Source organism: Tupaia chinensis, unplaced genomic scaffold (assembly GCF_000334495.1).
Source record: "Tupaia chinensis unplaced genomic scaffold, TupChi_1.0 Scaffold000634_1, whole genome shotgun sequence".
Taxonomy (NCBI): Eukaryota; Metazoa; Chordata; class Mammalia; order Scandentia; family Tupaiidae; genus Tupaia; species Tupaia belangeri.
In genome coordinates, this window is record NW_006160154.1 from 4,769,162 (window position 1) to 4,795,965 (window position 26,804).

Genomic DNA, 26,804 nt, shown 5'->3' on the forward strand with positions numbered 1-26,804 from the left:
AGAAGACATGTGTGGGACACAGAAATGGTTGATGTCCTGCTGATGATAAAGTATATAGTATTCTACACTGACTGCTCTGAGGTGTATTTCATGTTGGGTCAATTCTCTTTACAAACCAAATGATGTATATCAACTGAATGTATATAAAAATAATAAAACAAAAGAATTAACTCTATCATATGGCAGATGAGTACTTAGAAACTGCCAAAGAATTTATTTTTTCTTCTTATTATTTTATTAAAAAATCGTCAGAGGGTGCATGCTCAGAGAGAGAGAGAAATGGAGACAGAGAAAGTGAAAGAGCACCCCAATGGGATATGGTCATGGTGTAATCCCTTCTCCATTTCTCCCTCCCTCCCTCCAGGACTTTTGGTATATATGCACACACACCCAATGCATTTCTCAAGCCGTTGGGTCCAGGACTTGAGCTGTGCTGTTGGCTGTGTGAAATCCAGCTCCCCACCCACCAGGCCATGGGCTGTCTTGCCAGAGATTTTTAAAGCAGTTGAACTGATTTATACTCCCACAAGCAATTGTTCTACATTCTGTTGAACATGAGGATTCTCTCTCCTTTTTAAGCTACTTATGAGTTTTGTGGTATCTCCTTATAGTTTTTATTTGTATTCCTCTAGTGAGTAATGATATTGAGCATCTTTTCATTTGTTTATTGGCCATTTGAGCAACTTCTTGTGAAGTATCTGTTCAGTTCTTTTGCTATTTTGTAGAATTAGATGCTTTTATGTGAAAGAGAAAAGTTCAGTTTAAACAACTTTTAGTATATTGTTAGCTGAATTTCCTGGTATAACAAGATTTTGAATGGTTGGATGGGAAAAGCTTTCTGTTTTTCTAGGCAATTAATTTTATTTGTCTTTGCCATGCTCAAGTACATAAAATAACTAGTTTTCAGAAACAGTGCCCATTTAAAATTTTTCTTTTGTGTATTTTCTTGTAGTCATCTAAAAATTCTGATTCAAGTTTTCATGTATGTTTTTCCTTAGTCTTTTTCAGTTTCCTATTGTTTATTTCATTGGTTTCCTTTCTCATTTATCTTTATTTATATATATACGTTAGCCATGTGGGAATCCAGTGCCCTCAACCACCATACCACCTGTTGAGCCCCCTTATTTATCTTTTATTTTATGTTTAATTTGCTCTTCTATTTCTAGTGCTCCCCCCATAGGACACATGCACTTATTGAAGAGAGATAGAGAGAGAGACAGTGAGAGGGAATGTGAGAAATCACCCCTGGGGAAATGGCCACACCACAATCCCTTCTCCTCCGTTCTCTTGGGATCCTGGGCACACATGCACATGTGCCTGGTATGATTTTCAAGCCACCAGGACTGGGAATCGAACTATGGTAAGCCATGTGGGAATCTAGCTCTCTAACCACCATGGAACCTGCTGGCCTTTCTATTTCTAGTTTTTGAAGATAAAAGATTAGCTCATTTATTTTAGACCTTTCTTTGTTTTTTAAGCATTTAAAGCTGTAAGCAATCCTCTAAGCCAAGTCATGTGACAACCTAGCATAGATCTTGTTTTCTCATTTTTTTAAGCTTCTGTGGACAATTTTACCTGCTGCCCAGCTCAGGCACTCTTCCCACATTCATCATTTCTTAATCTCCAGCCCAGATCTGCTCTTATACACAAGTGCCCAAATGTGTACCAAATAGAAAATGACCTCCTCTCTCTCCTGCATTCTTCCTCTCATCTTCTCCCCTCACCCCCCCCATGTCATTCTTTCTAATATAGTTAATGGCATGCCATATATTGCCCATGCTCTAAACTGTACATTATTCCAGGCCCAGCTCTCCTGTCTCTGAAGAATGCCCTTTTGATTCCATTGACTTAATAATTTTCTAAAATGTTTACTTCTTTCAATTCTGCTGTGACTTTGAGACTACCATCTCTCACTCAGCTTGTCACCAGGATAATTTTTTTTTCATGCTACCAGGGCTGGGATTTGAACTACCCCCAATCATTTGGGGTCCAGCTTCCTCTGTACATAGCTTAACTGCTGCACTATGAGGCTGGCCCCCAGGATGTTTTAACCTGCCTATTGCCCTCTTGATGTCCCTTGCTTTACTCTTCCCCTTATCTGCTCTGGTGACTCTGACCCCAGCTCTCCTTTTGTCCTTCAGATTCTTCAAGGTCTCCCAGGTATATGAAGTCTAAATTGCTTCATATGGATTTTGAGGCTCTTCAGATTTGCGTTGCTACATTTCCCTCCCACCCCCTAACACATGACACACACCTTGCTTTCTAGCCACACGGACCTTCTTACAGTGTCTGTGTAGTAATGTTGCATATTCACCTTTGTCTTGGGAACTTTACACGTGTTCGATCCTTCATCTAGAATGTCTTTTGCAGCCCCTCTATTTATTCTCCATAAAGTAGGGGCCTAGGAATTTACCTTTTCTGAGAATCTTTCTATTACCATCCTTTGAGTTGATTAGGGGCCACCCCATGTGCCTCCATGGCTCTGGGTACTAAATTCCTAGTAGCACTTGACGTTCTCTGGGAATCATGTCTTTGTCTCCTTTACCCCTGCACTGGGGCTTCTGGAAGGGCAGCAGCGGTCTCATTCATCTTTGTCCTACGTGTCCCACACTGTCCTAGCACAAAGTGGGCACTGGTTTTATCGACTGAATTGAGATATGCTGACTTTAGTCAGATATTGATTTTTTTTTCTATTTTAGCCAAAATATGCATCCTCATGTACTGGCATAAACTCTTCCTATGCTTCTTAAATAGTGACTATGTAAGAAGAAAGACCATTTAAATTCTAAAAAAGCTACAGAGAAGGTTCTAGAGAAGGACTTACTGGTTTCGATAATGATGACTGTTCATGTAGAGGATGGCTGGTACGGGGAGAAGCATTTTGGCAGAATAGGAACAAAGCACGAGGGTGCTTACTGGATTAGTAGGAGACCAGGAAACTCGATGGGGCCAGATCATGTGGTTCCTTGAGATGAGAACCCACCAATGATTATTGGGCGAGGGTACACAGGGAACATTGTGGAGGGGCTTAGGCTTGACCTCGTACCCAACTCGATTATTGGGAACTTGAACCAGTTAATCAACTTGTAAGAATCTTATCTATAAAATGAAGTTAATATGTACCTTATGGGATTGCTGTAGATGAGAGAGAGAGAGAGAGAGAGAGAGAGAGAGAGAGAATATTAAAGAGTGTGGTAAGTGTCCCAAATATTAGTAATGGCATTCTTGATACTTTGGCTTCACTCTTTTCCTATGCTGTGCTAACCGGACTGCCTTCTGGGTCTCTTTACTCCCCTGTCCATGGGTCCAGGGATGCCATCATCTTTTCCTGACCACCCAGTACTCTCAGAAAGGCCAGCTGTACTATTCTGAATGCATTGTCCGTAACTGTTATGTCACTTGTAACCAGACACAAAATATAATTTGTGCATCACTTACCTTCACCTACGTGACCTCAAGAAACATGAGGGCAAAATTTGTTTTAAATATAGCAAAAATCTCTCTAAAAAACAAACAAAAGATGTCCATGGAGAAAATGTAATTAAAATACAACTTTATTTTGGTACAAAACCATTTTGAAATTGATGCATAGTTTTTTCATAATACACATTTTCCATAACACACACTTGAAGATCCCTTGCAGTAGGCATTCAGATATGTTGCACACTTTATACCTTTGGTATCTGCTTAAGAAAATGCTTCTGCGAAGGGTTCTAAGACCCTCAGCAGAACAACACCCATGATACATGGGTTTGTTGTTTATTTCATTGTCTTTTTGTGGAGCTAAATCACTTTACCAACCCCAGGTCTTCTAATGACACTGCAGTATGAATCATTTTTTTTCTTTAAATAAGATTTCTCATTGAATGCAATATATATATATGTATTTTTTTTTGAGAGGTTTTCGCTATAGGGCGTGTGCGTTCGCCAGACAGAGACAGACATAGAGACAGAAAGCGAGAAATCACCCCCCAGAGGGGGTGGCCAAGCCACAATCCCTTCTCCTCCATTCTCTTCTCGGGACCTTGGGCACGCATGCACATGCGCCCGGTGTGAGTTCTAAGCCACTGGGTCTGGGATGCGAACTACGGTCGACTATGTGGGAATCCAGCGACATAGCCATTACGCTAACTGCTGGTTCCTAGAATGCATTTCTTGTGGAAGACCATTACAAAACTAAAATACTTCTAAAATAAATCTGACTACAGTTGAACAAAATGTTTTTTGCTAAGTAGGAAAGAACGATAAAATTGCTCCCTTAAATGTTATGCAGAAATTGTAGAGGTTCATGTTAGATAACTTTTATTTTATTAGACTTAGTTCTTTTATTTTTATTTTATTATTTTTATTTTTTTTTTTAGCGATTTTTGCCATAGAATGTGTACACTTGCCAGAGAGACAGAGAAAGTGTGAAATCAATCCCCAGGGGAGATGGCCACTCCACAGTCCCTTCTCCATTCTCCTCCTGGTATCTTGCGCACACACGTACATGTGCCTGGCGTGTTTTAAGCCTCCAGGTCTAGGCTCCAACTGCAGTTGGCCAGGTGGGAGTCCAGCAACAAAACCACTATGTTATCTGCTGGCCCATATTTTCTTAAACCTAGTTCTAAGGAATAGTAGGACAGCTAGAAAGTTCCTGTGTAATTCTGTTGAATGTTAATTTGAAATTGCTTTCAAACTAAAATGTTAATTTTGTTCTTAATAACATCTTTCTTTCTTGTTAAAAGAGCAGAGATACTTAGGTTTTGACAAACAACTCTTTAAACCCAGAGTTTGTTTATTAAACCATCCCGCCTTAATCGTATTTAAGAACTATCTTAGTAGAGCATCCTATAGGGAAATTTAAACCTCAGTTTTTCTTTGAAGAGTTTGGACTAACACTTAGGTTAAAATGCATTAATTCTGTAATCTAATAAGGCAGATATAGACAGTAGGAAAAATTCAGGGAGAGAGATACAGGAAGAATAAATCGCTCTGAACAAGCCTACTACCTAGTACTTGTATAGGTCTTACATTTTCCTGATATTTAATCTGTCCAAAGTAACTTCTTTTTTAAATTATTTTTTTACTTAAATTTCTTTTATACATTCAATCACATTATTTAACTTGCAAAGTGCAAAGTAGCCTTTTCATAAAACAGGAAAATAGTGTCATGTTTTATAACCTGCCCTTTAAAAAAAAAATTTATTTCTTTTTTCTATGAATGACAGAGAATGACAGAGAGAGTGAGTGAGAGAGAGAGAAAGAGAGAGAGCGAGAGAGAGGGAACATCCCCAACAGTGTCTTCGTACTTGGCTCTAACCCCAGCCTCAGCCAGCCCTGGCTCATGGGCACATGTGTGCCCAGCATGATTAGAAAGACTTGGTTCTAACCCCAGCCTCAGCCAGCCCAGGTTTGTGGGCATGATCACAAAGGTCTCTGAACATGAACCTGGAACGTTCCCATGTGGGTCAGCTTTGCAAAGCATTATGCATTAATTAATTAGTTAATAATTATTATTTTTTGAGAGACTTTTGTTATAGAGTGCATACGCTCACTGGAGATACATACAAAGACAGAAAGTGAGAAATCATGCCCCATGAGGGTCGGCAACGCTACAGTTCCTTCTCCATCTCCTCTTGGGATCTTGGGCACACGGGTACATGTGCCCGACACGACTTTTAAGCCACTGGGTCTGGTAATCAAACTGTGGCTGACCATGTGGGAGTCCAGCGCCTTAACCACTATGTCACCTGCTGACCCCATTTATTATTTTTACAAATTTTGCTCCAGGGTGTGTGTGCTTGCCAGTGAGAGAGAGAGAGAAAAGGGAAGTGAGGAAGTGTCCCCCTCCTGCCATGGGATATGGTCATGCCATGATCCCTTCTCCTCTGTTTCTCTCTCCTTTTTAGGACTTTGGGCATGCATGCACATATGCCTGGCTTGTTTCTCAAGTCACTGGGTCCAGTACTCAAACTGAGCAGTTGACCATATGGGATCCAGCCACCTTAACCACCACACCACCAGCTGGCCCTATAACCTGCTTGATTTGTTTACTGTATCCTGAATATATTCCTAGGTTACTACATACTCTTCTGTAACATTTAAAATCGTTGTATAATGGGACCAGCAGTTAGCGTAATGGCTATGTTGTTGGACTCCCACGTAGTCGACCGTGGTTCATGTCCCGGACCCGGTGGCTTAAGCTCCTGCTGGGCGCGTGTGCGTGCGTGCCCCAGATCCCGAGAGGAGAATGGAGTAGAAGGGATTGTGGTGTGACCATCCCCCCTCGGGGTGATTTCTCGCTTTCTGTCTCTCTGTCTCTCTCTATCTGTCTGGTGGCGCACGTGCCCTATAGCAAATAACCTCTCCCCCCCAAAAAAAAAACCTCTCCCCCCCAAAAAAAAATCATTGTATAATAATCTCATATGGAGAGAACACAATTTAATAAAATTATCTCAGTAGAATAACAAAGTAATTTGACTTTTTTTCTATTATAAATAGTACTGACAAAAAAAAAGTTAAAAAACTTTATGTCGCCCATAAGTCCATACAAAGAGAATGTTGATCTTTTAAAGAATCAGTTTTGACTTTTTCCTATTGTTTGTCCCTTTTCCATTTCATTGGCTTTCCTTTTCATCCTTATTGTTCTTTTTTCCTCTACTTTGTGTTTAACTTGCTCTTCTTTTCATACTTTTAAAAACACATTTATTTTAAACTATTTTACTTTTCTAATATAATTATATAAACTATGAATTTCCTTCAAAACTACATCATGCAAAATTTGATATTACTTTTATTCAATTCAAAATAATTTCTAAGGGGACCAGCAGGTGGTATGGTGGTTAAGGCGCTGGACATTCCCACATGGCCAGCCACAGTTTGAGTCCTGGACCTAGTGGCTTGCTTTCTCACTTTCTCTGTCTCTTTCTCTGTCTGTCTCTGACCAAATTAAAATAAATAAATGAATGAATAAATAAAATTAAATAAATAATTCTTAAAAAAATAATTTCTGATATCCTTTTTGAGTTTGTATTTTGTTCTTGTTTTTTCCCCCGTAGTGTAAAAATGTGCTGTTCAGTTTTCAAGTATTTGGAAATTTTTAAAGAGCTTTCCATTATTGGTTTTGAATTGTGGCTGGAGATGGTATTTTTATATCGTTTTAGTCCTTTTCAATGCATTGAGACTCATATGATACAGGTTGCAGTTTATCTTGTTGGATGGTCTGTATGTTTCTTTGTTGGCTGGGTGGAGTGTTCAGGAAGTTTCAGTGGTGTTCAGTCGCTTTCTAGCAACTGAACTGAACTGTACATGTTCTTGTACATTTTAATTGTTATAGTGGAAGGGCTAGTATGAACCTCTTTATACCCTCCTCAGCAAAACAGAAATTTCAATGAATATAATTTAAACCTTTTTCATTTGCGAATAAGATAATCTCTCTTTTTTTTTTTTTTTTAGTTTTTTTTTTTTTTCTTTTTCTGGAGAGGTTTTTGCTATAGGGCGCGTGCGCTCGCCAGACAGACAGAGAGAGACATAGAGACAGAAAGCGAGAAATCGCCCACTAGGGGGATGGCCATGCTGCAATCCCTTCTCCTCCATTCTCCTCTCGGGATCTTGGGCACGCATGCACACGTGTCCGGCGTGAGTTTTAAGCCACTGGGTCCGGGACGCGAACCGCGGTCGACTACGTGGGAGTCCAGCGACATAGCCATTACGCTAACTGCTGGTTCCCAAGATAATCTCATTTTAATTTATATTTCCTTGTTTATTGATGTGTCATTTGTCTTCCAAATTAGCTTAGGCTTTCTAGGCTCGCCAGGGTACACTTTGGGGGAGCCTGTTGCTTGGATATCCTCTTGCGTGGGTAGTTTTCACAATAGTGGAAACTCACCCCATACCCAAAATGCAGGTATCAAGCTGTGCTCCATGTTCAAAATCTCAATGTACAGTTTAAAAGAGAAAGAGATAGCCCTTTCGGTAAGCAAATAGGTCTGTCTTCATGCGTTCAAAAAAGTCTATAGGGTTTAGTTAGTGAATTTAGAAATTCACAACTTGATTCAGATGTTAGTCACACAAGAGACCCGTGTGACATAGGGAACGGAGTAGCTGACCGATCACACCAACGGCTCTGGCATCCTCCCTTCCATCAAGGGCTGAGCACATACGAAGAGAATGTAATACTTTATTTAGATGCAACAGGCCGTCATCCTTTTTTCACTAAGTCTATTCTGTTGAGGTGCTTTCCTCTCCTGGTGACTGGTTTTTAATGTCCACTTTGTTATGATATTTTAGTGTAAGTCAAATATCAATCTACTGTACTTTAAAAAAGATGCTTTTAAAGATTGATACCCAATTTAAGTTTATATTAAGTATGTTATAGTAATTCATTGGCTGTAAAAGCATTTATAGACACCAATGTATTGAAGATACGTGACTATAAATGGTTCTAGACTTTTATATGCCCAGGAAAACCTCACATATTTACAACAGCAGATATCTCCCTTCGCTTGATCAATAGCTACTCCATTAAGTATGTAAGGTTGATGCTTGAAAATGCAGGTTTGATAAATGTTTATTAAGACAAATAGGACATTTTTAAATAAAAGATGAGAAGGAAATTCACCAGGGCTCCTTAGAAAAGTGTTCTATGAACTTTTCTTAAAGATTCAGAACAGTAGTTGTGAAGGTAAGTGATGACATTGTGCCTAGTTAGGGCTGCCTGAGGTTGGGGCTTTAGGATTATGGCTGCCTGCAGCCTCAGGAGTTGCTGTGCTTGATGAGCTCCTGTGTGGATCTCTGTGTGCCTGTTCCTGCTAGGAGCTGTCACTTCTGACCGACTAGTGTACCTACCTACAGTGATTTTTTTCCTCTGCTTGTCTCTTATCTAAGGTTATATCTTGTTTTTTTCCTCTTAGCAGAAATGAGGATACCCTAAACATATGCTTATGTCTAAGGAAGAAAAGTCTTCCTGTAATAAAAGTGTTTCCATTTTAGTGACAAGTCTTTCCAGTATCAACTTGGATGTCTTTACAGTTTTCAATTGTAAGTCACAGGTGGGGCAGTTTGCCAGAGGACTAGGTTATAGCAAGGTGAGCACTTAGCGGTAGGATGCAGTGATTTGGGGCACAGATCTGTCTTTTCCTGACATTGGTATTGAAATTTCACTTCTTACAAGCTGTTGTTGGTTTCCGCTGGGGGTTGGGAAAGGTAGTGGGAGAATGAGAAAAAATCTGGTATGTAGTTAATCCGGTATGACAGTTAAGAAGCAGATGAGAGATAAGATCATTATTAGGTGGCTGGGCAAGTCATGACTTACATAGTATTTTTCTATGTGTTTCGACGCAAAAACACATCGTGACTTTCCCAACAACCCAGTATTAATACTGGGGTTTTTAACTGCTAAACGAGCACTACCACATAGAAATGTGACGTGGGCATATTTGTCACTTAATAGTATATTTCAACTGAATGTGTTCTGAAGATTATTTCAGCATGTAATCGACATAAAAAGTCGCTGAGACACTTGTTATACTAACTCTTTGGAGTGCAATGTGTATTCTACACTCACGACGTATTTCCATTCAGACTAGTCACATTTTGAGTGTTTGAGAGTCTCATGTGACTAGTAGTCACCATGTTGGACAGCACTGTGTTAGTTTTTGGCTTTTTGATCTGGTCAACATTCTTGTTTGTTTGTTTGTTTGTTTGTTTGTTTTTAGAAGAGGTTTTTGCTATAGGGCGCCTGTGCTCACCAGACAGACAGAGAGAGACAGAGAGACAGAAAGCGAGAGAAATCACCCCCCAGGGGGGATGGCCACGCCGCAATCCCTTCTCCTCCATTCTCCTCTCGGGATCTTGGGCACGCATGCACACGTGCCCCGCGTGAGTTTTAAGCCACCATGTCTGGGACGCGAACCGTGGTCGACTACGTGGGAATCCAGTGACATAGCCATTACACTAACTGCTGGTCCCAGCATTCTTAATATTGATATATACACACACACACAAATTGCAGTATACGTGTTCATAGTTCTCAAATACCTGTTTTAATGCACTTTGAGCAGTTATATAAGTTGATATTTTTTAGGTTTTGGTCTTTTGGTTATTCATAACTATACTTACTTATAGGTAAGGTATTTATAGGTCTAGGTTTTTATACCTGTTATTGTAATCCAGAAAGGACCTTTGTGATGCAGTACTTCACAGTGATACAAATTTGATGATAACCTTAAATAGAATAAATAATTTTGAAAATAAACTGTGCATACACATAGGTAAAGAAGAGTTCATTGAGTTGGTGAATACAGCATGTGAGTAATTTTTGTGTTCTGGGATTCAGTTTAGAATTCTAAAGTACAGGAGTAATATTGGAGGGGTCTTCAAAAAATGAATGGAAAGCAAGCATTATGAAAAATTATGCATGGAGGGAACTAGCAGTTAGCGTAATGGCTATGTCGCTGGACTCCCATGTAGTTGACTGCGGTTCGCATCCCGGACCCGGTGGCTTAAAACTCACGCCGGGCACATATGCGTACGTGCCCAAGATCCTGAGAGGAGAATGGAGGAGAAGGGATTGTGGCGTGACCATCCCCCCTGAGGGGTGATTTCTCGCTTTTTGTCTCTATGTCTCTCTCTGTCTGTCTGGCGAGTGCATGCGCCCTATAACAAAAAAAAGAAAAAAGAAAAAATTATGCACGGAGTTCAAAGTTTCTTTGCACCACAGTAGACTTTTACTCCCACTCCATTTTCTGTAAACTTTTGGCAGTCCCCTCATATGGTTGAACAGGAAGAGTAGACATGGAGATGCCCTTATAGTAGGAAACACAGAATTGAGGCTCATAAGTGAATCAGGTAGAAGAATTCCTTGGTGGTATAGAAAGTGAGTACTTGCAGGGAAATTCTTGGGAAAAATGACTCTTCACAAAAAGAGGCTTATGCAAACTTTGAGGCAATATGGCAGTTGAGTTTTAGATATTTAATGAGAGCTCTTATGGTCTTGTGCCTTTTATATGTGACAGCTACAACCTATTCATTGATAGAATCTTTAATAAAAAACTTTGCACTTATAAATGATGAGTAAATTAAAGTTAGCTATTTCCTTTTTCTTTTCAATTAAAAAATTATTATTCATGATTATGCTCCTGTGCATGCATGTGAGAGAGACAGACAGAGTGGGGAGAGGGCCATCCCCCACAGGATGTGGCCATGGGATCCTCTTCTTTCTTTGGGTCCCCAGCCCCCTGGATCCTGGGGACTCATGCATGTGCCTGGCACCTTTCAGGCTGACCTGACTGGGGACTTAAACCACAGTTACCTCAGCAGAAGTAGGAGGGTCTGTTGAGAGGTTGATGTCACAAAGGAGGAAAAGAAAACAAAGTGGAAAGGGTAATCGTGGAATCCTAAGGTATGTACTTATTGGTAGGCATGACTCATGTGCACACGAGGCCTGGGGATTTCTGGGGTAGCAGGACCCAGCGTGGGCCTTTCTGTGCCTGCTGGTTCCTCTGTCCATGGTTTTGCCTGAGGCTGGAGCAGAGTTCCTAGGGTAAGGGTACATGTTCCTGAAGACTGATCCGATGGATGGCCTTGATCAATCTAAGGGCCACAGTGAGCATGGGTGTGAGGTGCAGTGTATGAGGGCACCCGAGCCCACTGAAGGTGGGTTGGGAAGGCAGCTTCAGTGGAATTTTGAAGAATTGTGAAGGGTTATCCAAGTGGAGAGGGAACTGGGAACTGCATGTGACAGACTGCAGAGAAAAATGAGTTCATTCCTTCAGGAGCTGCAGGTGGCCCAGTAAGGCTAGACGTTTGAGCAACAGTTAGAGCAGTAAGAGATGAAGCTGAAAGGAGAAGTTTGGATCTAAATGAAACCTTATGTATTTTGGATATATATATATTTTAAAGTTCATTTGTTTATTTCTCCCATGAGTGACAGAGACAGACAGGCAGACAGGAACCCCCCAAAAGTGTCTTGATGTCACAATCCACCCCCAGCATCAGCCAGTCCCAAATCATAGGCTCACACATACCCATCATAGTCAGAAAGGTCTCTGGACTAGAACCTGGAACCTTCCCCTGTGGGTCAGACTGATAGAGCAGCATGTTTTACTGCTGTGCCACTGTCTGCCCCTCATTAATGATTTATTTTCAATAGCCAGAGGGCAGATGTGCTTGCCAGAGAAAGGCAGAGAAAGGGAGAGAGAGAAAACCCCCCATGGGGCGTGGTCACATCACAATCCTTTCTCCAACATTTCTCCATTTTGTTAGGGTGTGGGGTACTTGCACGCATGCACTCAGCTGCCAGGGTTGGGATTGGAACCGGATAGTCAGCCATGTGGGTTCTTAATCTCTAAACCGTTAGGTAATTTGGTGGCACAATTTCGATTTTCAAATATTGCAACTCCACTTATAAAGATTTAGAGGTAATGCACAAAAATCCATGCTTTGAAAATCTTATACTTTATTTACATTTTTCTTTTTTTGGAGAGGTTTTTGCTATAGGGCATGTGCGCTTGCTAGAAAGACAGAGAGAAACAGAGAGATAGAAAGCAAGAAATCACCCTCCGGGGGGATGGCCATGCTGCAATTCCTTCTCCTCCATTCTCCTCTCGGGATCTTGGGCGCACACGCACACGTGCCCAGCATGAGTTTAAGCCACCGGGTCCAGGACTCGAACCGCGAGCAACTACATGGGAGTTGAGCGACATAGCCATTACACTAACTGCTGATCCCTTTATTTACATTTTTCTTAAGGGATGTATCTTAAAATAAATTCCAATGCTCTTCTCCCTCCCTCTGCCTACCTGCTTTGGTATTTGAAGCTGCTGTGATTTTATGTATGTAAAGGTGAAAGATTAAGAATGGAACGATTTCTTCGCCCACTATGTATTTCGGATATTGGTCTCCCTGAGCATTTCAAAAGTATCACTGCAGGTTTCCTGAGTTGCACAGATGCTGTGGAATTTGTCATTCTGGGGTAAATTATAGTTTCGTGTTTTTGTTTTTAATTTGCTAGAGGGAGGATGTGCTTGCCAGAGACAGATGGAGATAGAGAGAAAATGAGAAAGCACCGCCACAGGGTGCCCCACGGGGTATGGTCACGACGCAATTCCTTCTCCTCCACTTTTACCCTTTAGGGCACACATGCACACATGCCTGGCATGTTCCTCAAGCTGCCAGGTCTGGGCTCAAACCGTACAGTTGGCCATTAGGGCTCTAGCTGCCTTAACTGCCATACCACGGGCTAAGCCTGCATGGTCTTTTTATTCCCGGTGCTCTGTCCTTTGTGACTTAGCTCTCTCTTCCCAAGTGTTACATGTATTGTATTTTCTTGGCCATCGGTCTGTCTCTCATCAAACCACTATATAGCAGTTGTTCGAGCACTATTGTTATTACTAAAATAAAACTAGAAACTGTTCTTCCCGTAAGTGTGAAAATGCAAGCCAGAACTGGAGACAGGGTGTCCTCTCGGGTCGTTCACTAAGAAATGAAGGTAGAGTTATGAGTAGGAATGGTTTACTGGGGGCAATGCCTCTGGAAGGTGCCGGTGGGGAGGGAGCGGGATTGAGCCAAGAAAACCTTCACGTAGCAAGGCTGACCTGATTCCTGTAACAGAAAAGGGAAAAAAGAAGACTTGGGCTAGGAAAGCCTCAGGCTGCAGTACTGAGTCCTGGGGGATGGCCATGATGGTTTGTGATCTGGTGGCCATCTTAAGGAATGGCTCTGATTGTCGAATTTAAGAGTATTCTGGACTTAGGAGCATCTTATTTACTGATCTTCTCTGGGAAAGGCTGTCTTTTCACATTTTATAAGCAAGTGCATTTTGTCTGAGTTGGCATGGAGTTCTGTTTCAGAGGGCCTCCCTGAGCTCCGGACGATGTAATCCCTTGAGGAGTGCTCTCCTGGTTTAAGGGTATGGACCAGAGTCTGATGTCAGCAAAGAAAAAGGTGGTACTAGGGAACTCTGGACACAGCACCGGAGTCTTTGGTGTGGCCATCCTTGCTGCTGGTGATGGACAGGGGATTTGCAAAGTCACGTGTGCCAAAGAAGCACATAGTAGTTGTGGTTCAGGATTGTGTCAGACATTAGTGAGGGCTTGGGACATTTCCATCCGGCCTCCGTATATTCACCCTATTCGTAAGTAATGCCTCTGGCAGAATGGCGAGCTCTTGCCCAAGAGCAGTGTGCAGTGCTTTTAGTACTCAGGCCTCGCATTCCCTCGTAGCTGGCTGTAGACTTGCTGGTCGTAGGGCTATCATACTATATCACTACTATATACATATATTTTAACTTTCTCGTTTCATTTCATAGTTCATTGATATGAAAATCCTTTCTTTCAAGAGGGAGCTAAATATTTAAATGATCAGAACTCGAATAGATTAAAGAAGAGTACCAGAAAATGCCAGGCTTCTTGTCTTTCCTATCCCCGCCCCCCCAGTTAGCTGCCAGACCCTGTTCATTCATTCCTTTGACTAAGATCAGCTGCTGCCCTTCTGGTATCCCAGGCTCTCTAACTTATTATTAGAGACCCTTTCTTAGTGTGAACACCTGACCTGACTTGTCCTCACAGCATATCTTATTCTGCATCTTTGTAATTCGGTGCGTGTTATCATGACATCATGTTAGCTTCTTATACCTGGTCCATCAAAAGTTTTTCCATTTTCTCTTCTCTGTCCTCTTCAGAGGAAGTGTTGTGTAGCAGAGCTGGGAGCTCTTGTCCGTCTTGTATATCTGTCTGGATGTGGAGTGGAATAGAGCACAATCTTTTTTTTTTTTAAAGAAGGATTCTAACTTTATTTATATTAATTAATTAATTAATTAATTAAAATTTGACCAGAGAGGGAGAGAGAGAAAGAGAGGGAAATTGACAAGCAAGCTGCCAGGTAAGGGACTTGAACTGTGGTTGACCATGTGGGAGTCCAGAGCCCTTAACCACCACGCCACCTGCCAGCCCCTAGAGCACAATCTTAAAAGAGAGGGCATTCTGGGAAACCCAGGTGATAGCTATCTGTGTACCATATTTGTTCCAGGCTTTGTCTTTAAAAAAAATTAAGATATATATATAAGAAGTTTAATTTTTTTTTTAAAGATAAGGTCTTGCCATGTCATGGTCTTCCTGTTTCAGCCTCCCAGCTGGTATAGGCATGTGCTAGCAGGTCCAACTCTTTTCTTTTCTTTTCTTATTTTTAGGCGCGGTCGTGCTATGTTGTCCAGGCCAGTCTCAAGTTTATGCTCCTCCTGCTTCAGCCTCCGCCAGTCATTGGGACTACAGGTGCACACCTCTGCACCTAGGCCTCCCATGTGACCCCAGCCAGTGGAGTATAATGTCTTACCAGCCCACTCCACTGTAGGTGGGCCACTCATGGCTTTGTGTTACTATATGGAATATTCATCTCCTTATTTTTAGTTTTTTGCCATAGGGTGCATGCACTTACCAGAGAAAGACAGATAGTGAGATGGAAAGTGGGAAATCACCCCCCCTCCCAGGGGAAATAACCATGCCACAGTCCCTTCTCCTCCTCCTCCTCCTCCTCCTCCTCCTCCTCCTCCTCCATTCTTGGCCTCCTCCATTCTCCTCCTGGGATTCTGGGCATGCATGCACACCTGCCTGACATGATTTTCAAGCCACCAGGTCAGGGACTCGAACTTTGATCAGCCTTGTGGGAGTCCAGTGCTTTAACCACCACACCACTTGCTTGGCCCACCATCTTCATCTTTATCCCTTAGAAGCCTTTATATGAAGTCAATTGTTGACTTTACAGGGAAAGATGTCTTAAATCTCTTCAAACAATTGCCAGCCCCCCACCTTTCTGCCGCAGCTGGGAGAACTAGTCTTTCTCTTAGACTCTGTCCATATTCTCACTGTCTTCTCTTCCACTCCCACAGATGCCGAGAATAATAAGATCAATAGGCAAAGTCCATACTTATCCAATTAGAGAGCTTTTCCATTGGAAAGGCAAACACACAAGCAGAATAATTATGACATGGAAAATGCGCAGACTGGACAGCTGCGTATGGTTACCTCGGTTGTATAAGGTAGAAGGACACTTCCTGTGGTTGTTCCCTGCCCAGTGGTACCTGGGGAACCTGTGCATAGAGGGGCCGGGCATCCCACCCAGCCTGCGGATACGTGATGAGGGCAGACTTCTTAGAGGAGAGAAACCTTAGCTGTGCCTTAAAGGATGAGTGTCAGGCAGACCAAGAGTAGGTTGAAGAGAAAAAAGCCTCAGGGAAAGGAAACACTTCATGTTTTGTGCTGTGTGAGTTATTTCTGCACTGGTCGTTTCCCTACCAGAGTACAAATTTGCTGTGGGTGGGGACAGAGCTTCTGACTTTTGCATTGTGCACACAGACTATCCTGAATTTCTGGTGAATGAATGACTTCTGACTGCCTTAACTGTTTTGCTTGTCACCTTAACTTACTGGTTCCTTAGACATGTTCCTGACTTCGGATACCTTCATCACTAGGCATTGGGACCTGGCTTTCTGGGTTTAACCATCTGGCACCATCACCAAGTCACTGATGTCTGTGAGTCTGGAATGGCTGTTAGAATTTCTTTTTCTGGGGACCAGCAGTTGGCGTAATGGCTATGTTGCTGGATTCCCACGTAGTGAACCACAATTCGAGTCTTAGACCCGGTGGCTTAAACTCATGCTGTGCGTGCGTGCCTAAGATCCCGGGAGGAGAATGGAGGAGAAGGGATTGCGGTGTGGCCATCACCCCTGGGGGGGGTGATTTCTCACTTTCTGTCTCTGTCTCTGTCTTTCTGGTGAGTACATGCGCCCTATAGCAAAAACCTCTCCAAAAAAAGAAAGAAAAATAATTTCTTTTTCTGTTTTGTAAACTTTCTTTCATGAATGAATGAATGAGAGGGACGGCCCCCCTCCTCCATGATCTTCACATCATGACCCATCCCTGGCCTCAGTCAGGGCCAGATTATGAGCACATGAATATTTAGGGTACTCAGGGGTGGTCTCCAGACACAAACTTGAACCTTCTCAAGCGGACCAGCCTCCCAGAGTGTCATACTTTACCACCGTGCCACTGCACCCTCCCATTTTTAATGCATAGACTTTGGCAGTATGCTTTTATGTTTAGGGAAAACAAACAAACAAAAACAAAAACTCTAGTAAGAATAAAAGATTCAGTTAGTCAGTAGATATCTGTCTCTTTTTGGAAATTCCTCCCCTCAATTATTAATAATGTTCATATAAACGACTTTGGTAGTAACACAGAATTTAACTTGTGAGCATTGAGCTGGTTACTAAATTGCTCTTTGCCTTATTTTTATCATCTCTGAAATGAGTATGCTTTTCATACGATTTTTACAAGGATCAGCAGTACATAAAGAATACTTAGGATAGTGGTAGGCTCAACAAAAGATTTTGTGCTTTTTATCAAGATTATTTATGACACCTTAGTGACATGGCAAAGAATTAATCCGTCCAGCAACATTGAATTGGTTGAGGATGCTGAGGTTCAAATGATTCCATATGCATCTCTTTGGCAATGCTTTTTCTTTCTAAAGATTTTCCTGTATTTTAAACTTTCTCACTTCTGCGTCTGAGAAGAAGACGTTACATACAAAATGTCAACTCAATAGGAGAGCTGAGAGAGAGAAGCCATCATGCTGAGAATGTATTTTTTTTTATCGGTCGAGTGAGGAGTGAAGATGAATGAGTTGGCCTTCCAATGGCCTTGCTCAAACCTGACGTGCCATATTTTGAAGGTTACCTTAGGACTGTTGTTGAAGGGAAGCATTGGGTTCACGTGGCCAGTGATGGTGAAACTGGGGTGTAGCTGAAGCAAATAGAGGGGCTCTTCTCTTGTGCATGACTTTTGATTTCTGTCTGCTCAGAGCTCCTACCTCTCAGAGAAAGATTAGGAAGAATGCCAAGAGAAACAACAAGGCATTTCATCTTAACGCCTTTTGAAAATAGTAGGAATAGGCAAGCTAGCTTTCATTTATGAAGAGAATTGGCAATTAGCACCCCACCCCCCCACTCCGTCACATTTGCAACAGAGCTTGGAGGGCTCTCAGCAGTTTCTACATGGAAGAAGAGATTGAATAGTGGCTTTTTAAAGGGTTGTTGGGAATATGGAAGGAGATTGATACCAGAGAAGTGCACTAAAAGCTTGCCTGTTCTTCTCTTCGGGAGGTGGAAAGGAGAGGGTGGAGACAGAAGAAAGCAATGTGATGAGACATCGCTTGATTTTTCTCTCTCGTTCTCTCTCTTCTTCTCTCTTTCCCCAGTCAAAGAGGAGAGGCATATGGAATAAGTGAGGATAATCCTAAGGGTCAACAAGAGGTCTTGTTTTCCTGAACTGCTCACCTGTGTTCTTCATGTGGTCTAGGAGCTGATTTGAAAGCTGGACCTTCCAGAGGCCACCCTATCCGCACTGTGACTACATGGCTAATGAGTAGCCTGGTGGTGGAGTGTGACAATGCTGTGGTCCCAGCAGAGCCACCTGGGGAATGCTGATATCTTTTTTTATTTTTATATTTTTGAGATTTTTTGCTATAGGGTGTGTGTGCTCACCAGAGAGACAGAGAGACAGAAAGCAGGAAATCTTTCCCCCGGGCGATGGCCGTGCCACAATCCCTTCTCCTCCATTTTCCTCTAGGGATTTTGGGCATGCACACACACGCACTCGGTGAATTTCAAGCTGCCAGCTCTGGGACTCAAACTGTGTTCGACCATGTGGGAGTCCAATGCCTTAACCACTATGCCACCTGCTGGCCCTGCCGATGTCCTTTGCTAAAGCCATGCCAGAGCAGTCATTCACTGTAGTCACAAATGCCAGCAGGGGCCCAGAGCTATCACTCACAGACCAGAGGAGACAATGCATTTATGCCCAAGGATCTCAACTTCTCCCGACATCTCCATCCCTAACTTGATGATAAAGAGATTTGGGAGTTAAAACATCTTTATTCAACAGAGACTGGATACCACTTAATGAACTTTGCAAATTAGATGAAACCCCAAACAAAACTGACTTTTTCCATTTTTCCATTTTTTTCTCCCAGCTCTCTGTTGGGTAGTGCCTTTGGAGGTGAGTCAGATTAGTTGCAGATGAAATCTAAAGAGTTGCAGTTTTCTCTGTAAGACAGAAGATGAAATTCTGTGTTCATGTGACTTATGCATTGAACACATTTATCCAGTGCCTTCTGCATCTCATGCCCTGGGACACCAGAGCTGATTCGGATGAGCATGGTCCCTGCCCTCCTGGAGCCCGTGTCGTGATAGAAGACACAAAACAAACAAATTGCACCGTGTGCTCAGTGCTGTGAAGACAAGGCTGTGGATGGAGCATTAGTGAATAACTGAGAAGGGGAATACTTAAATAGGTTGGTGATGGGGGGGGGATTCTGTGTGGAAGTGGGGTTTAAGCTGAGGCCCGAGTGACAAGAAAGAAGTATATAAGCATGAATGAGAGAACAGCGTTCTAGGTAGGAGAGGCAGGCACCAGTCTTTCAGTGAGAACAGAGTCGATGTTTCTGAGGAATGGAGAGACCACTACAGGAATAGCCTCAAGAGCAAGGCGGAAGGGCTCGCTGATGACGCAGAAGGGGGCTGGCTCTGCAGGCACGTGCAGTGACACCGTGGGCTTTTGACCAGGGCACTTGGAGTCTATGAAATGCTGAGGAAAAGCAAAACCCAACTTCAAAGGGGACTGCACCTCTTGATCAGCTGTGAGAGACTGTGTTCATCATATTCGCCAGCGATAGGATTTTAAATTTAGTGTCCTTAATGAGCCCAGTGAGGTCCTTAGAGCAATGGAGAATATCTGTCCTAGCAACAGATGGAGTTGCTATGGAGAAGTCACTGGACTTGTATTTTAAGACCATACAGCCCTTATAGAAAAATCCTCGGAATTGAGTCTTTTTTGTTGTTTTTGGTTTTGCATATGAAATACATTTTCTTAAAAGCATTCGTCTTCGCTTAATTTACATGATGAATTGTGCTATATTGAAGGTATAGAGTGGGTTTCGAGGAACAGAAGCCCAGTTTGCATTGTTGTACTTACTGGAAACAAGGCTTCGAATTACTATGGCTCAACTTTCACTCACCACACTAGGGCCAGCTAGGGTGTAAATAAGGTATTACTTGCATGTGTCTCTGCTCACTCAGGTTACAACACCTGGATGCTCTGCTCTTTTTCCATATGGCCAAATCATATTCATCTTTTTCAAAAAGGTTTTTTTTTTTTTTTTCCTTAGTGGGAGATTTTTGCTATGGGGTATGCTCACCAGAGAGACAGAGAAAGACAGAGACGCAGACAGTGAAAAATCACCCCCCAGAGGGGGTGGTTATGCCACAATCCCTTCTCCTCCATTCTCCTCTAGGAATTTTGGGCACGTGTGCACATGCGCCCGGCGTGAGTTTTAAGTCACCAGGTCCAGAATTCGAACTGTGGTCGACTACATGGGAGTCCAGCGATGTAACTATTATGCCATCTGCTGGTCCCTCATATTCATTCTTGTAGCCCTATTCAAATGCTTACTTGATGAAATTGCCTTGTTTGGTTCTATTTGAAACTGGGAGTCATTTCTGTGCTTTGACTTCCCAGATTTCTTGGTCTCTCTTGCTACCAAAATCTCAGTTTATTTCTTCACCTGTGCACTCTCATTTCTTACTGCCTGTGAAAATGCCAGATATGCAAGAGGTGCACAGTAACTGAATGAATTCAGCAGCCAGCAATATTTTAAATATTCAGCAGTCTTTATTACTTCTCTTTGCATCTTCTCTATTTCTAAGCAAAAGAGGAAAGACAAACCCATATGTATTGACAGTCAGGAGAAATCTTGGCCATTAGTGTCACTTTCCTTTTGTGTTTCATCTGTGGAGAAGTGGACCACAGTGGCTATATTTGGAGAGAAGTGGTTTTTTGCAAACTAGGGTCTTGAAATGTCCTCCAAAATGTGTCTGCCAAGGCTAGAATAATTATATTTTGCGTTTGCACAGCATTTTCATTGTGTCTGTCTGATTAGGAGAAATAATCAGCCCAAGTGCTTCCCCATTGCTGGTCTGCTTTGAGTGTATCTGTGTTCTGAAGGATTATGAAACGTCTTTGTAAATATGGGTTAGAAGGCAGAGGTGAACTTGAAGCTCTTGTGGAGGGGAGTGTGTGTGTGTGTGTGTGTGTGTGTGTGCATGCATGCACGTGCCTTTTGTTAAAAAGCTCTATAATGGGGGGCCAGAGGGTGATGCAGTGGTAACGCAACTGGACCCCCGTGGGAAAGGTCCTGGGTTCTTGGTCTGGAGCCTCCCTCTGCGGGCTGGGTTTGTACATGTCCACCTCTGGGCTGGCTGAGGAAGGGGTGGGCAGCGGCATGAAGACTCTGTTGTGGATGCTGTCTCTTTCTCTCATGTTCTGTCTCTCTCATAAAAGAAAGGTATAACCTTAAACAATCAAGCTCTGTAAGGAATGCACTGTTTTCCTCCAGTTATTTCTGAAGAGAAAGTTACCATTATATACTTTTTAAGTACATAAAAAAATTAGGAAAATATATAACCAATTTTTTTTTTAATTTTTTTTTTTTTTTTAAGATTTTTGTCATAGAGCATGTGCACTTGCCAGAGAGGGACAGAGAGGGAAAGAAAGCGAGAAATCACCCACTAGTGGGATAATCACACCATCATCCCTTCTCCTCCATTCTCCTCTCAGGATTTTAGGCACGTATAACATGTGCCTGTTGTGTTTTTCAGGCCACCGGGTCCAAGACTCAAACCATACAACTGGCTATGTGGGATCTAACACCTTCACCACCACGCCACCTGCTGGCTCCGATGTAATCAATTCTTAACTCATGTAATAAAAACACAAATACCTGTACTTCCTAGGGTACTTAAACTAATAGAAACTTAAGCTATAATTTCCTTGAGGTAGAAGTTGAGATATAGTCAGGTTGTTAGCTGATTATAGAACTTTATTATATAAGGGCTCAGCAAACTATGGCCTGTGGACCAAATCTGGCCAGTGAACTGAGAATGGTTTTCACACTTTTAAAGACTTCTGTATTGAGAAAGAAGAAGAAGGTACAGAGATCATAAGTGGCCCACAAAGCCTAAAATATTTACTAAGTGACTTAGTAACTTAACGGAAACCTTTACCAGTTGGTTTATAAACTCAGTTTCTGCTCGCAGATGAAGAAACCAAGGCTCATATGGTTGCCTGCTTGCTTAGGCTCACACGCAGCAGCCTGTCCAAGTGGGAGGAGATTTGGATTCGAGTTTTTATAGATCTGGCTTCTAATCCTATCTTTCTCTCGAGATTGTTAATTTGGTTTCCCTTTTGGGTCTGTCATGTTAGAGTTCGTAGCATGTTGTCTGCGGAACAATTGTAACACTTGCTACCTGGAATTAGGTCAAATGTCACAGATGAAGGGCACAATTTTCCACAAACTGCCGTCTGTGTTCCACCCCTGCCCTCTGGCAACCATCTTTCTGCATTGGTCACCACCACGCCACCTGCTGGCTCCGATGTAATCAATTCTTAACTCATGTAATAAAAACACAAATACCTGTACTTCCTAGGGTACTTAAACTAATAGAAACTTAAGCTATAATTTCCTTGAGGTAGAAGTTGAGATATAGTCAGGTTGTTAGCTGATTATAGAACTTTATTATATAAGGGCTCAGCAAACTATGGCCTGTGGACCAAATCTGGCCAGTGAACTGAGAATGGTTTTCACACTTTTAAAGACTTCTGTATTGAGAAAGAAGAAGAAGGTACAGAGATCATAAGTGGCCCACAAAGCCTAAAATATTTACTAAGTGACTTAGTAACTTAACGGAAACCTTTACCAGTTGGTTTATAAACTCAGTTTCTGCTCGCAGATGAAGAAACCAAGGCTCATATGGTTGCCTGCTTGCTTAGGCTCACACGCAGCAGCCTGTCCAAGTGGGAGGAGATTTGGATTCGAGTTTTTATAGATCTGGCTTCTAATCCTATCTTTCTCTCGAGATTGTTAATTTGGTTTCCCTTTTGGGTCTGTCATGTTAGAGTTCGTAGCATGTTGTCTGCGGAACAATTGTAACACTTGCTACCTGGAATTAGGTCAAATGTCACAGATGAAGGGCACAATTTTCCACAAACTGCCCTCTCTTCAGACACCAGCTCAAGCTTCAGGGTTCTCACCCCCCAGGGAGGATGACCACGCCGCAATCCCTTCTCCTGCATTCTCCTCTCGGGATCTTGGGCACACATGCACACGCGTCTGGCGTGAGTTTAAGCCACCCTGTCCGGGACTCGAATCGCGGTGGACTATGTGGGAGTCCAGCGACATAGCCATTATGTTAACTGCTGGTCCCTCACACTTTTAACTAACTGGGTACAAATTCAAGGGTTCTCACAAGCCCTCAGAGTACTATACCTCTGATTAGAGTTTTGTTTTGAGAGATTTTTGCTATAGAGGAGGTGTGAGCACCCAAGAGAGACCGAAAGTGAGAAGTCACCCCTAGGGGGTGGTTATGCTGCAATCCCTTCTATTCCGTTCTCCACTTAGGATTTTGAACACTCATGCACACACACCTGGCATGAGTTTCAAGTTGCCAGGTTCAGGACTCGAACTGTGGTCAGCCATGTGAGAGTCCAGCAACGTAACCATTATACCATCTGCTGGGCCCATATGATTTACAGGTTTAATATGTGTATGGGTGTGTGGGTGTGTTTCTTCCATATGAGAGAAGGAGACACAGAAATAGAGAAAGAGAGAGGGAGAGAGAGAGAGAGAGAGAGAGAGAGAGAGGCACACCAAGAGGGGGTTTCTTGCTGTGATCGCGGAGGATGACCACGCCGCAATCCCTTCTCCTGCATTCTCCTCTCGGGATCTTGGGCACACATGCACACGCGTCTGGCGTGAGTTTAAGCCACCCTGTCCGGGACTCGAATCGCGGTGGACTATGTGGGAGTCCAGCGACATAGCCATTATGTTAACTGCTGGTCCCTCACACTTTTAACTAACTGGGTACAAATTCAAGGGTTCTCACAAGCCCTCAGAGTACTATACCTCTGATTAGAGTTTTGTTTTGAGAGATTTTTGCTATAGAGGAGGTGTGAGCACCCAAGAGAGACCGAAAGTGAGAAGTCACCCCTAGGGGGTGGTTATGCTGCAATCCCTTCTATTCCGTTCTCCACTTAGGATTTTGAACACTCATGCACACACACCTGGCATGAGTTTCAAGTTGCCAGGTTCAGGACTCGAACTGTGGTCAGCCATGTGAGAGTCCAGCAACGTAACCATTATACCATCTGCTGGGCCCATATGATTTACAGGTTTAATATGTGTATGGGTGTGTGGGTGTGTTTCTTCCATATGAGAGAAGGAGACACAGAAATAGAGAAAGAGAGAGGGAGAGAGAGAGAGAGAGAGAGAGAGAGAGAGAGAGGCATTCCAAGCAGGGTTTTCATGCTGTGATCCCGCCCAATCCCAGCTGGCCAGAATTCAAGACACACACGTGTGTACCCGGCATGCTCAGGGATGTCTGAGGGTGTGAACCCAGGACTTTTCCCATGTGGGTCTAGCTCTGTTCCACTGTGCTATTCCCTAGCTTGCGATTACAGTTTTATTATAAAAGATACAAAACAGGACCAGCCAAATGGAGAGACATATAGGGCAAGTTCTGTGAGTGTTCCAAACTTGGCCAACCCCATTCTAAAACTATCTCAGGACCTACGGTGAATCATCTTCTTGGGATAAATTCCAAAGGGCCCATGATGTATAAGAAAGATGCTCCTATTTGGAAATTCCATGTGTTCAGAGGTTCCCTTTCAGGAACCAGGACAAAGACCCAGGCAAATTATTGCACAATAATGTCCATGCCAAGTTTAATCCTATCTCTGCCTTTTTTCCCATTGAGTAACAAACACAGGCTAAAGATTGACTTAGAAGTCTAGGTTATTCTTCTCTCAAGGATTTTTACTTTGAGATAATTAAACTTTTTTTTTTTTCCAGGAAAAGGGCTAGATGAATCTCATGCATTTCTTGGAGTTCTGAATATTTTGAGTTGAGTTAGGGAAAGTACACTGTAGTTGACCGGGAAAGGTTTTGATCCTATGTTACTGAGGGTAGAAAAACACTAAGTAGTAATTCGCTTAATGTTTATTCTCCTTTTTGGGTTTAATTCCTAATTTCAAGTTCTTAACTCCCTGTACCTATTTAGCTTATGCTAATATTTATTTATGTTCATTATGTAAATTTTGTAATAATAAAAAATAAAATAATATGTAAATATGTCATTATTATATTTATTAGAGAGGAACTCATTTCAAAAACTTAAGATTTCTCATTTTCCATCCAGAAATGATCTCCAAGGAATTTGTTTATGAAATGGATTGAAATGAGGTATCTTCCTCACTTCTGCCTGCTCAGCTACCGGTGTGAGATGAGTCCATGTCCCCGCTTCCTACCAGTGACCTCCACAACCTTATTGCCACAGACAAATTGTAGATGAGCAAAATGAAGAATATAGGTCATTCATGAAAATGAAAACACCACTACTACAAATCCTGCTTCTACAATGACATGACCCAAGGGAATGGGGGAGAGATTAACAGGAGAACTAGAGCTGGTGGGAGGTGAGAGTTGCTAATGGCAGCCTAACACGAGTGGGTGTCCCTGTCCTTCAAACCCCCTTGGAGCTTCTGTGGGTCACTGGTGTGTCTACTCTGACTAGCAGCTCTGTTCTGCCACTTGGCCTGTTCGTACCCATCCTCCTAATTATGGTTGGGGGACATTCGCTACCATTTCCCTGTGTTTCATAACGTTCTGTTCTTTCTCCAACCCTGGCGGAAACTCTGAAGGGAGGAGAAAGACAGTGCTTATTTTTTAGCCTTTCTTCCAGCCACTTCTAGGCTTCATCTGAACCAACCAGCCCAGATGTTGCCATGAAGACTATCCTTGGTCAGATCCAGCCTTCCTGGGCTTGGGTTGTGGCACCTCGCAGACACTGTGCCTGAGGCCTCTACATCAGAGGCATCCCCAGGGTGATCAGTAAGGGAACAGGAATTTGTCTCTTCTCTTTGACCTTACTGGCTCTCTTTTTTTTAAAAAAGCGATTTTTGCTATAGGTTACGTGTACTCGCTCAAGAGAAGGAGACAGGGAGACAGAAAGTGAGAAATAACTCCCTGGGGAAGATAGCCATCCCTCAATCCCTTCTCCTCTATTCTCCTCTTGGAATCTTGGGCACACACGCACATACAGCTGGTATGAGTTTTAAGGTCCAGGACTCGAACTGCGGTTGACTACATGGGAGTCCAGCGACATAACCACTACATCATCCACTGGTCCCCCTTACTGGTTCTTTTATAGGGCAAAACAGGTTCTTGGTGCACTCCTTTATTGTAGTGGTTGAAATATCTGGTTTTGAGTAATTTAGAGAATAATGGGGTGCCTCATGGGACTCTAAGACCCAAAGATCTGGGAGTGACTAGACTCAGGCTCCAAATTGCTGTTGGGATTGTTCCTATTGCTCTTCATGCAGCTGCTTCATCTTTATCTCCAAAGAAATACTTTCTCTTCATCCTGGTCCACTAAGTGAGTAGAAAATGGTCATCTAGAGAGCTTGAGTGTGTGTGGGGATAGGTCAGCCACCTGGATAGACGGTCCCCGTTAGGTCCCATGTCTAAGTTTGCAGAAGAAAGAGCCTTAGTGGTCCAGCCTGGTCCAAGTAACCATCCTGAGTCCAAATAACTGTGAAGAGTAGATGGAACCGTGTAGCACAGACTTGGCCGTGGGGCTCCCTGGCCTGAATGTGGGAGAGGAAGGGGTCCCTTACCAGGCAAGGGAGAAGTCATTGGTTCTGGCGATAACACCCAAC

The 26,804-nt window shown here is 42.7% G+C and overlaps 1 protein-coding gene across 3 annotated transcripts in view; it reads left to right on the plus strand.

The window, feature by feature from the left end:
• Window positions 1-26,804, plus strand: part of ATP8A2 (ATPase phospholipid transporting 8A2) — a 693,132-nt gene that overhangs the window by 12,901 nt on the left and 653,427 nt on the right. For 2 of the 3 annotated variants that reach the window (XM_006159533.1, XM_006159536.2), the window contains exon 1: window positions 25,303-25,562. The exons of the other annotated variant lie outside the window; for it this stretch is intronic. In XM_006159533.1, coding sequence (XP_006159595.1) covers window positions 25,523-25,562 — 40 coding nt within the window. In that variant the 5' untranslated portion in view covers window positions 25,303-25,522. Of the gene's footprint in view, window positions 1-25,302; window positions 25,563-26,804 lie in introns of those variants that run through there. 3 annotated transcript variants of the gene reach the window in all.